The 12320-nt window shown below is 45.2% G+C and overlaps 1 protein-coding gene across 1 annotated transcript; it reads left to right on the top strand.

Moving 5' to 3' along the window:
* The first annotated feature begins 1845 nt into the window (after positions 1-1845).
* Serpinb1 (serpin family B member 1) lies at positions 1846-10125 on the top strand. Its single transcript, XM_042278320.2, has 7 exons — positions 1846-2081; positions 3296-3471; positions 5053-5190; positions 5774-5891; positions 7462-7604; positions 7790-7957; positions 9614-10125. Exons 2-7 carry the CDS (start codon positions 3304-3306, stop codon positions 10016-10018), a joined length of 1140 nt encoding a protein of 379 aa, XP_042134254.2. The 5' UTR covers positions 1846-2081; positions 3296-3303; the 3' UTR covers positions 10019-10125.
* The last annotated feature ends 2195 nt before the right edge of the window (positions 10126-12320 follow it).

Below are 12320 nucleotides of genomic sequence, written 5' to 3'. Positions count from 1 at the left end.
AACTGTCTGACTATTATGCTTTGGTATATCAGCCATTTTTTGACCTCTGCCTCTTTAGAGTATGCATCTTGGGGTTGCTTATAGCTCAGGTCCTCCAGTGCCCCAGATAGCAGCTCTGACTCTGCCCTGGTGATGCTGCTGCCCCTGGCGCCTTCCTTCAATGGGATCCCATGGGTGGGAAATGGAAGCGAGGGATGTCAAGGTGCTCAGACCCCTCAGTACCACCGGGGCCACCTGACCATGATAACAGGTGACGTTATCACAGCTGTCCAGTGTGTACAGAATGTGACTTCCCTTACTGGCCTGGATGGATGAGGAAAGTGAATGAAATGGGTGCACAGCTGTTCCATGTGGGCTGAACACGGCCAGTAGACTGCTGGGCCGTGGGGTGGGGGACCAAGAGGAGGAGAAAGAGAGAGAGGAGAGGAGAGGAGAGGAGAGGAGAGGAGAGGAGAGGAGAGGAGAGGAGAGGAGAGGAGAGGAGAGGAGAGGGGGCCAAGAGGAGGGGCCAAGAGAGCACATGCCACAAATGACAGGGTTATATAGGAAAGGGAACCTGGGGAAGGGAAGGGAAGCCCCCCCCGGGGGGGGGGCTGGAGAGGTTTAGGGTAGGGGGCAGGGTGAGAAGAGCTGAGAGGAGCCACTGGTACTGAGTGAGCCTAGAGGCTGGCATTCGCTTTGGTGTGCTAATAGGCACCACAGTTAGCCATTTGTCCAGAGTTTCTTTGGGACCTGGCATCAAGGTCATATTTTTTTCTCCAATTTCATATTGGAGAATATATATACATATATATATATATATATATATATATATATATATATATATGAATTGGTTTTGATCCAAATGAGTTAGCGTTCAGGTGAGCACAAACAGAACATGACAAGAAAACTTTTTTTTCCCTGATCACTGCTTTCCCTTTCCTTGGCTTGGGCTGGGAATAGAACCCAGGCAAGTGCTTTCCCACTGAGCGGCACCTCCTGCCTCATGTCTTGAATTTTAGTCTTTGGATTTTTATTTCAGTCTTTTTGACACAAATACGTGTCCGTGGAAGCCAGTGGTCAACATTGTGAGTCTCCCTCTTATTTGGGGGGACAAGGTTTCTCACTGATCCAGTAGCCCACTGGTTCAGCAAAACTACTGACCATTGAGATGTTCTTAGGGATCTACTTGTGCCCCCCCAACCCCTGGCATTAAGATTATAGGTGCTCTCAGAGATCCGAACTCAGGTTCTCAAGCTTGGGTGGTAAACGAGTTACCAACTGAGCCATCTTCCCAGGCTCCTTTCTCTTTTTCATTAGAAGTAAGTTCCCAGGTCCAAGACATCAACCCACGTGGTGTGACCCTCACTAACAAACAGTAGGTCTTTCTTTGTCCTTCTGGAGAGAGCGGAGAAGCACTGACAAATTCTGTGACATTACAGATCCAGACACTTCAAGGGAGACTAGAGCCCTTCAAGGTAATGGTGGCCTGCGCAAGTCAATTCCAATTTTAGTTTGATGGGGAGGGGATGTGTTCAAAGTTTCGGTCTAATAGTTGAGAATGGTGGTTTGGGGGCCTCTGTAGCCTCGTGTGGCATTGAGCTAGCCTTGGAACCCCGAAAGGCAGAGCAGTCAAGAATGTTCCTTGGAACTGGCACTCTCCTACCTTATCCAAGGGGATCTTTTCCCCTAAGAGGCCACAAATGTGCTTCTCCATCCCCACTCCCACAAAAAGGACCCCTAGAGTTTTACACTGTTTCAGTGGAACTCAAAGGAGAATCGTTCGACCCGAAAGAGGTGGCATTAATCCTCTCAGCCATTCACAGCTCAGGAAGAAATAAATATTAGGTCTTTGCTTAGAGAAACAGAGAAAAGCCTAGAACTGAGGAAAGTACCAGTCGCTGAGAGTTCGCCGCAAGCTTCTGCTTTCGCTTTGCTATCCCTGCAGACTCACTTTTAAGCAGTCACCAGGGAAGGAGCCTCTCCACCCAGCTCGGGCCCCATGGGGGCGACACTCCCCTTCCGCATACTATAAGGGCTGCAGCTGGCCCTGGGCGCTTCCCAGATCAGCAGCAGCTGGAGCCGGACCTGCTACATAGTAGGTAAGGCCCGCGGTGGCATCGCAGGGAGGTGGCAGGTGAGGCCCGCGGGTGGCATCACAGGGAGGTGGCTGGCCGACCGGAGGAGGCCAGACTTCTCCGCACCCTGAAACCCGCTTCTCCTGAAACCCGCTTGCTCCATGCGCAGCGCCCTCACCGAAGCAGCGACTCAGGAACTCTCTGTGGATCCCCAGCGCCACCCCATGCCTAGGCCAGAGGAAGAATGATCCCAGTCAGAATTTTCTTTCCCCTAGCTCCTTTTTTTTGAACCTCGAGCTAAGAGACAGTGCCTCGCAGCCCCACGGGGTCAATTTTGCCTGCAGAAAGACTAGGAGGGAGGCGAGTGAGAGCCTAGATCCTCAACAGTGAGAACTGGACTTGACCCTGGTCGCTAAGCAGCCCCGCACCTGCGATTGGCCTGTACTTGAACAAATTGAGGCTTTGAGTGTAGAGACCCAAATGGGTTAGCAGATGGCCCCCAAGCAGCACTTACCTACAGCAGGCACGGGTTGTTTGCAAGAAGAGAGGGTTCCTCTTCGCTGTCACCACAGGCTGACTCTGGGAGAGTGGTGTTCTCTAACTTGTGTATCCCACTCCAGCTGAGACGGCAGCTTTGATCTCAGGCGTGGAGACCTGAATCCCTAAAATGATTACATTGTTATCTTTACCAGAATTCACTTTTATGCAGAGGAGGTCGATGTGATTTTCTGGATTCATTGCCCGGATGAACAAGGACTTGACTAACCACAGGGGGAGAGAGAGACAGAGAGAGAGAGAGAGAGAGAGAGAGAGAGAGAGAGAGAGAGAGAGAGAGAGAGAGAGAGAGAGACAGAGGGAGAGACAGAGACAGAGACAGAGACAGACAGACAGACAGACAGACAGACAGACAGAGACAGAGAGCGCTCCAGACAGGCTGTGCAGTGTGGGGCTGTGCCAAGGTCACTGGCCGTGTCCCTCTTTAGACACACCTGTCTGGAAGGTTAGAGTCCTAAGACACCCTGGTCTTGGTTCTGTGTCACTGCTGAAGTCTGGCGCCAGCTTTGTGTGTCTGGGGGAATATTCTTGTCCTCTTGGGAAAGACTGAACAGGTTGGTACTGGATGAGATGGGGAGCCCGGGAGATTTCAAACTGCAGGGTCTTAGGGGTGGTTGGCAAAGTTGAGGTAAACGGTCTTGCTGGTGCAGTAGCTGGCAACGCTGATCTCCCGTGTGTTGCAGCCTTCACCATGGAGCAGCTGAGCAGAGCCAACACCCTCTTTGCCTTGGAGCTGTTCCGTACCCTGAATGAAAACAACTCCACAGGAAACATCTTCATCTCTCCCTTCAGCATTTCATCCGCCTTGGCCATGGTCTTTCTGGGGACCAAAGGCAACACGGCGGCCCAGCTCTCGAAGGTGAGCGGAAGCAAAACTGGGCGGCCTTCCCTCCCTGCAAAGAGCTGTGCCTCTGAGCAATTCTGGTGTGTTTTCTAAACCATATCGAACTGGGTTCAGCAGCTACTCATGGTGCAGTCAGACTTTCAGAAAAGCCCCCCAGGAGCAGTCAGCTGCTCATTCTCCACCAGCTCTAACTGGGCATAGGGCACTGTTTCTGTTCAGCTGGGGACATAGAGTAAACAAAGACAATACCTGCAGGCTTGGTGCTCCTATTCCCAGCAGTGAATCGGACAGCTTTCCTGTAAGCACCCCTCCCGCGGGGGGGCCCCGCCCCCGCCCCCTCCACCCCCCGCCCCCCCCAGAGCTGGCTGCTTCCTGTCTTCATATCTCATGGACCACCACTACTCAAAAATCATGTCTGTAATGGCGTCACCTTCAAGCATGAGAGAGATGGGAATGTGCTACAGTAAGCAGGTTGGTTGGTGGTGGTGCCTGTTTGTAGGGACAAGGGGAAAGACAGCCACCTGTCTGTGTTCCCAGGGTTAACCCTGGGACTCTCTCCAGCCTCATTTGACTGGCTGTGGCTCTGTAGGAGGAAGGATTGGAGAGTCAGTCCCTGTGGCGGGGTGAAAGGGACCATCACTCCACCACACCCACACACACACCCCACTCCCGGGAGACAGCAGGTCACTTTTGCCTTCCTCCCCACAGCTTCCTACTCTTCCTTAATGGGTGTGGGGGAGGCGGAGGGCGGGGGACTTTTGCTTTGGTGCTAATTCTGAGAGGGGAATTCTGCCACCTTTGGAAGCCTAGACAGGAGTGGGGAAAAGTATTTCCTAACTGACCTGCCTCACTCCTCCGCCCTGCGGCTAGGTGCTTCTCCCAGGTTAAGTCCCCTTCAGTGTTGTGGGTCTTAAGGAGGCTGACAGCTCCAGGGACAAGGCTTTACTCCCCATGTCATTCTGGTAGGTACATCCAAGTAGCAAATACTGCATGCTTCAGTGAGCAGCATGAACTGTGGACCTTAGGTGCTTTATGTCCTTTGTGCCATAGAGTGAGTAACCAGCCCAGGCTCATAAAACCATAAAGGGCCCATTGATTTGCACCTGACAGATGAGGAACTAAACTCTCACCAGAATAAACTTAAGGAAGTTATTTTTCAAGGGATGGAGTTGTGGACATGAGCAAGATAATCGAAGAAAACAGCCTCAGTCAGTCCTACCTTTTGGGTCTCTCTTATTTTTACTGTTTATTTCTGAGATTTTTTTTTTTTTTAGCAAAATTGTATATACCCCAGAATATAAACATGAGCATACCATTTAGTCTTTTTTGGAAAAAAATCAGATTTAGTGTGTTAACCATTCACATTCATGAAACTATTAAAAATGATTTAGAAGCCATGTCTAATGTAATTATTATGTCTCACTGAGTCATACATTTCCAGTTCCATTTTGTTTGTTCTCCCAATGACATATTAATAAAAAACTAGGCTGAAGTTAATCAGTATTAGAGAAAAAAAATTGGTGGAAGCAGACACCAAGGAATCACTTTATAACTTCAAAATAAATGGTTGTATAAAGAACGTTCTCTTTACTTTAGACCTTTCATTTCGATGCCGTTGAGGATGTCCATTCAAGGTTTCAAAGCCTGAATGCTGAAGTGGGCAAACGTGGAGCTTCCCACATTCTGAAACTTGCTAACAGACTGTATGGAGAGAAAACCTACAGTTTCCTTCCGGTAAGAACCTAGCACTTCACATTCTGAAACTTCCTGAATGATACAGACTCTTCCCAGCACAGCCATGTTGCAGCTCATTCATAAAAACAACAGAGAATGCAGGTGGAGCTTTTATCTCAGTGTTCCTAAAAGCTCCTTCCTGGATGTTTTATTAAAGCAAGGGTAGGACAGAGGTGGCGGCTCAGTGGGTAAGAGCTTCCGGTGCAAGCATGAGACCCTGAGCTTGGATCCCGTGATGAAAGATGCAAAAGCGGATCTGAAAAGCCACTTGAAGTACAATCAACATTTGCTGATTTATGAAATGTTGATGTAAGATTGAAAAAGAATTAGTAAGCTTTGTATTAACACCAGAAATGTTAAATAAAGGGCTATACTTACCACTACCGCCGTATAACCTTAAAAAGTGTTTAGCACAGTAAATTTAGCATTGTGTGTTTTTCAACACAATAGAAAAGTATAAAGGTTGGGTTTTAATGGAACTTTTTTATTTTTTGACTTTTTTTCTTTTCTTTTTGGGATTTTAGAAAACTTCTGTAGGGAATAGAAGTTATTCATGCATGACACTTTCTTTTTTCAAAAATAGGAGTTCTTGGCTTCAACTCAGAAAATGTACGGTGCTGACTTGGCCCCCGTGGATTTTCAACAAGCTTCTGAGGATGCAAGGAAGGCCATAAACCAGTGGGTCAAAGGTCAAACTGAAGGTGAGAGGCTGAGCAGCCCTGATAGTCACCTGTCTCTTGCTGTTGCTCATACCCGACATAAGGAGAAAAAAGGCTGATTTTGACTCACAGTTTCGGTGGTTTTAGTCTCTAACCAGTTGGCCCTGTTGGTTTGGTCCTATGGCCATACAGTGCCTTGTTGTGAGACAACATGGCGGAGGAGGCCTGTCCTGTCCACCTCACCAGAGAGTAAAAAGAAAGAGGGAGAGACCAGTGTCTCACCATCACTTTCAATAGCAGCATCCCTCCCCCAAAGTAGGTTTGATGATGAAGACCTATAATCCCAGCACTTGGGAGGCTGAGGCAGGAGGATTACTTTGAGTACACAAGGCAAGACCCTGTCTCAAAAAAAAAAAAAAAAAAAAAAAAGAAAAGAAAAAAAAAAAACACCAGAAACAAAATGCATTCCCCAGTGACCTAAAGACTTCCAAGTAGGTTCCACCTCTTAAAGGTTCTGCAGCCTTCTAATGCCGAATGGATCAGAGACCAAACCTTAAGACACAGGCATTTGGGGAACCCTCCGAACCTTAGCGGAACCACTGTGCACAGATTCTTCCTCCCCTCCACTCTCTCACTTGCATCTCCTTCTTTCTCCCTCCCTCAGCTTCCCAAATCCTGACTTATGTCCACTGACATTCAGATGCTGTTCCCTGGTATAAGGGACAACGTGAGATGTCAGAAATTTGTCAATGGAGAAATACAGACGAGATCTAATGGAGGCAGTTGAGAACTTATGGGTTCTCCTAAACTACAATGTAAAGTTAAAACCAACTTGAAATGAAGAATAAAGTTAATAAAAATGCCTGCCCCAAAGTGTTTATAAAGTGCCTGTATTGGAAGAAATGGGTTGCAGTCAGATTATGTTTGGCCAACATCTTGTCCAGTAACTCAGGGTAGTGAGTAGGGAGTGACTCACCCTCTGGGCTCAATTCAGCTTTGTGATGGCTCTCTCTTCAGTCTTATTACTGTGTGAGTCAGCACCCAGGGGATCCCTGTCAGTTCCCGCCCAGCAGTGTGCCAGGCTGTGGAGAGAGTAGCTTTTGCTTCAATAGACTTATCCAAGGATAGGTCTTATCTCTTGGGTATTGGCTAAAAGTCCCTTTCATGAGAGCAGACTTCTGCTTAGCAGATTTGAAGACATAGTTTGCCAATGACCAAAAACATTTCCACTAAGGAATTTTGTTTGTTTTCTGTAAAAAATAACCATTCACAAAATAATGGTTATTGTCTCTGCCCAGGAAAGGAGAATGTTCTCATTTTAAACCTTTGAAGACATTTGACTTATTTTAGAGATTTTTTTTTTTCTGGTTCAAGGCTTGGAACCTCAGGACATGCTAGGCACACAGGTCTCAGAGAGACTTGTGGGTCTTACAAACTGGTTTATTTTAAGTAGAAACAAATTAGGTTGGTCTTTCCTAACTTAAGACTGAGTTAAAATAAAGTCTGAAGTCTATGTCTGAATCACATTGTAGAGCTAATAAATTATCGGTTCAAATTTGGAATTCCAATGTGGAGCTTTTAAAAAAAAAAAAAGCTGACTTTATCTTTTCAGGGAAAATTCCAGAGCTGTTGGCTGAGGGTGTGGTTAATAGCATGACCAAACTTGTGCTGGTGAATGCCATCTACTTCAAGGGACTGTGGAAGGAGAAATTCATGAAGCAGGACACAACCGATGCTCCATTTCGACTGAATAAGGTCAGGTGACCCTACCATCCTGGGCTGTCCTTGGTTGTGTGTGAGTGCCAGGGATAGACCACAGGGCCTCCCCCATTACCAGGCCATTACCACTGAGGGCTCTACCCCAAGACCCCAAATTCCTCTCTTCTCTAAAAGACAAAAGGGAATAATTTGAGGGTTTTTTTTTTTTTGTAACCATTCAGAAAGACACAAAAATGGTGAAGATGATGTATCAAAAGAAAAAGTTTCCATTCGGTTACATTCAGGATCTGAAGTGCAAGGTGCTAGAGATGCCTTACCAGGGTGAAGAACTTAGCATGATCATTCTGCTGCCTGAAGACATTGAGGATACGACCATGGGTCTTAAGAAGGTACCTGGTTCTCAACATCACGATTCGGGTTTCCTTTCACTGTACTGTACTTAAACTTCCTGTGTGTACACTGCACTGTGTGCTCTTGCTGTTCATCCGTGGACTTTATGCAAAATCCCTTGCCAGTATGCCACCATTTGTGTTAAGACAGTCCATCAGGGCTTGCTCCTCTGAGGCCTTGTGTTATACAGTTAATTAGTGTTATTATTATTACTTATTATTTGAAGTGCCCAAGTATGCTGTGCTAAGTAAGTCTCTGAACCTGTCACTGAGACTCACTCCCAGCCCAGAAGCCTACAGTTTAAATGTTCAGATTATCTGCTGCTTTCGGTGAGCCATTGTGATAGAGGAACATCTAAGGATATAAAGGGGAATGTAAGTGATGAGTGGCCCCTCACAGGAAGTCCCTCGAAGTCTCTTTAAAGGAAGTCTAGTAAGAAGTGATTTACATCTTTGGGGATTGGGTGTCTCCTGACAGGGCTAGAAGTAGACACAACTGTGAAGAGTACAGTTTTCCCTTAGAAGTCCTAGGTCACCGTGTGGCGTAACTCTTGTTCCTTTCCACTGCACTTGCAACCAGGAAGGACCCTGCTGTCATTCACATGTGCAGAGTAGTTCTGACATGAATGTGGTTCTTTTGTTAGCTGTATTTTCTTGCTGGTGTTTTATTTTATTACAAAACGAGGCTCTAATCTAAAGAAAGAAATTTTTGCTATCCATAAGATAAATGGTTCTGTTCTAGTCTAGAGGAACAAAAATACTTGATATTTTTATGGTACTTGCTATGTATTAAACCCATTAAATACATCAGTGAATTCAATGGTCACAACAAAGCTACAAAGTTGGTGCCATTAGATTAGGCGTCATTAGTATCCCTATTCTATTCTATGTATCTACTCCACTCCACTCTAATCCACTCCACTCCATGGACAAGGTTTTGCTGTGCAGCCTAGGTTGGCCTTAAGCTCACAGCTTCCATCAGTGGCTCCCAAATGCTGGGATTGCAGGCTGTGTGTCCCACACCAGATGCTTGTCCTTGTTTTAAATGAACTAAGTCCTACACGTTTTGTTCCTTTTTTATTTTTACCCAGGAGTTATTAGAGGTTACTTTGGCTATCGTGGAATTTTCAGATCACTACAACTTTAGAAGGTTTCACAATAAATAGAAGAAATGTCTAAAATTTCCCTTGTACCATTCAAGCAAGCATGATAATAAAAGCTGTGATGGTCTGTCAAAGTGATTCAGTGAGATGGGGGTTTAGGAAATCCTGAGTGGATGGAGGAATAGGTGGACTAAAGGAGGAAGAGAAGGGGAGAATCCAATGAATGGAAGGAGTGAGTGGAGAAGAGAGAGATGGGTAAATGGGTGAATGATGGATGGAGAGAACTATGGATGGGCATATGAGTACGAGAGTATATGAATAGATGATAGTTCTGCTGTTAAATATTTTTGTACTTGTACCCTCAAGGACCTAGAAAATAGTTCTGCAGTATTTTACCAACTGACAGATAAAAATGAAATCTTTTAAGTAGAATCTGTTTAGACAGAAAGCGTGAAGAAAACCCTATGAGCCGTGGCAACTGCGAATCCCTTCATTTGAATGGTACCTTACTACAATAATAAATTAACTTCTTTATGCCCTACATTAATTCTAGATTGAGGAGCAGTTAACTTTGGAAAAGCTTAATGAATGGACCAAACGTGAGAACTTGGAAACCATTGATGTCCATGTCAAATTGCCCAGATTCAAGCTGGAAGAGAGCTACACCCTCAACTCCAACCTTGGCCGCCTGGGAGTGCAGGATCTCTTTAGCAGTGACAAGGCTGATCTGTCTGGCATGTCAGGATCCAGAGATCTCTTCATATCAAAAATTATCCACAAGTCCTTTGTGGAAGTGAATGAGGAGGGAACAGAGGCAGCCGCCGCCACTGGAGGCATCGCTATGTTCTGCATGTTGTTGCCTGAGGAAGAATTCACAGTGGATCACCCATTCATTTTCTTCATTCGGCACAATCCCACAGCTAACGTGCTCTTTCTTGGCAGAGTTTGTTCCCCATAGAAGAGACTTTGGAGGCACAAGGCAGAGCTTAGAGTTTTATTCCCTGAAATTTTAATGATGATAATTTTCATTTGTCCTTGCCAATAAAACCTCTACCCAGAAACTGATCTTTAGTTTCCTTTGTATGTTTAACCCCATTAGATTTTTAAAAACAATTGCTTTACATCCATGGCTTTAGGTATGGGTGTCTATTTTGTTTTTGAACATTGAAAGTAATCCAATGGTTGCTGTCTTTTAAATAAATCAGACATATAGATTCTTGACCATGAGGTCACCTATGGAATTGACATACTCTCCTGACAGGCATGAGAAGGTATGGCTTTTTTCAAAGACAGTTGTTCCTCAGTCTAGAATTGGAGTAAGGCAAGAGAGAGAGACAGGCAGGCAGACAGACAGGCAGACAGACAGACAGAGACAGAGAGAGGAAACCAACAAATAATAATGCATTAATTAAATTAATGAATCCCAAATAACAATTACTATCTAGTTTCCCTTATGCTTTATGAAATGAAACCATGCTGTTTTTTTTTGTAGTTAGAATTTTGGAAGCCACAGTAGAAGGCATGCTTGATTGTTGAAGGGAGGGTTAGAGACAGATACACCATAGGAACAAAGACCACTGAAAGACCCCTTTTACAAAGACACATTTGCCTTCCCCATGATTTCATACCATGGGATTAATGACTTTATCAATCAGCTTCTCTGTGTTTTTCGATAAAGTCTTTCGACCTCCATTACACAGGTTGCTATGGTGATAGAATGGCTTTGTGTAGTGTTGAAGGAAATTGAATTGGGAACTCTTGGGTTGATTGGTATGACCCTTTGTCAGATGTGCTCCTTTGGATGGGGCTTGAGAGTCTACATTTGTTCTTCCACAAGACTGCTGATTCATTAGACTCTGCAAGCCAGATGATGCCCATCTTCTTCTCTCTCCCTGGTCTCAGGCAAGCCAAGGCTACATTTCACAAGGACAATTGGTGAGTTAGGACAATTGGTAGCAATGACTCCATAGGTTCAAAACAAAAGTACAGCAAATCACCAGGAAGCTTTCTTCCTTTTCTTCCCACTCCCCGACCCAAATACTATCATCTACCATACTCTAGGTTCCCCTAGACCTAGGAGAAAAGAAAAGCAATGGACACTGCCTCTAGCTCTTCCTTTTGGGCTGCTTCCTTTAGTTTGGATCTGGAATGTTCCCCCCCAAAGGCCTATGTATTAATAGCTTTGTCCTCAATGTCACATTACTGGGAGGCGGTGAAACTTTTAAGAGGTGGAATCCTCAAGGAAAGTCTTCAGATCACCGTGGGCTATGTCTCCTGGAGGGATTTATGGCTCCAGTCTCCTCTTCTACTCTGACTCCATGTGAGCAGTTTGGGCTTACTGCCTGCTCCATGACATTGCCACCTGGCTTTCCTATCAAGACCATGTGATCATGGACAAGAGTTTGAGACCAAACCATCCTTTGCTCTTTATAGATTGGTTATCTAAGGTGCTTATCTTGGTAATGGGAAGCTAACACAGTCCTCCAGCAAAATCCACAGTTTGCATTCTAAGTAGTGTTCATTATACAGAAATGAAATTTCGAGAGTCTAAGCAACTCTGCTCAAATCCTTTTTACCTATGAGGTAACTACAAGTAAGTTATCAAAGGTCAAACATATTTTTAAGTCACAGATCAGAATAGACTCTAATTCACATTTTGTGTGTGTGTGTGTGTGTGTGAGACACATTTAATTCATGTCATGATAAAGCAGTTAATGCAGTCCTTAAGACAACTAAAACTCCATGCAAATAATATCATCAGCAACAAGATGCTAACAGAATGTGAGGAATTGCTGCAAAAGCCAAGAGAAAACTGAAAACCCAGGGGCAAATGTGGTGGTATTGTGTTCCCCCAAATATTATGTACCCTAATAAATTTATCTGGGGTCAGAGAACAGACAGCCACTAGATACAAAGGCTAGAAAATGGTGGCACTCACACCTTTAATCCTAGCACTCCAGAGGTAGAAATCCCTCTGGATTTCTGTGAGTTCAAGGCCACATTGGAACCGGCCAGGCATGTTGACAACACCTTTAATCCCAGAAAGCAAGCCTTAATCCCAGGGAGTGGTGGTAGAAAGCAGAAAGGTATATAAGGTGTGAGGACCAGAAACTAGGAGCATTTGGCTGGTTAAGTTTTCAGGCTTCTAGCAGCAGTTCAGCTGAGAGCCATTGGGATAAGGACACAGAAGCTTCCAGTCTGAGGAAACAAGACCAGCTGAGAAGTTGGCCAGGTGAGGTTGGCTGTGGCTTGTTCTGTCT

Source organism: Peromyscus maniculatus, chromosome 5, assembly GCF_049852395.1.
Source record: "Peromyscus maniculatus bairdii isolate BWxNUB_F1_BW_parent chromosome 5, HU_Pman_BW_mat_3.1, whole genome shotgun sequence".
NCBI lineage: Eukaryota > Metazoa > Chordata > Mammalia > Rodentia > Cricetidae > Peromyscus > Peromyscus maniculatus.
Note: the sequence above shows the minus strand (reverse complement) of the source record. Positions and strands in the feature narration are given on the sequence as shown.

Excerpts from the sequence above, each read along its gene's own strand:
- Serpinb1 (XM_042278320.2), top strand. The coding sequence starts at position 3,304 with ATGGAGCAGCTGAGCAGAGCCAACACCCTCTTTGCCTTGGAGCTGTTC. Across the intron at positions 5,191-5,773 it reads AAACCTACAGTTTCCTTCCG|GAGTTCTTGGCTTCAACTCA; the intron begins GTAAGAACCTAG and ends TTTCAAAAATAG. Across the intron at positions 7,958-9,613 it reads CGACCATGGGTCTTAAGAAG|ATTGAGGAGCAGTTAACTTT; the intron begins GTACCTGGTTCT and ends CATTAATTCTAG.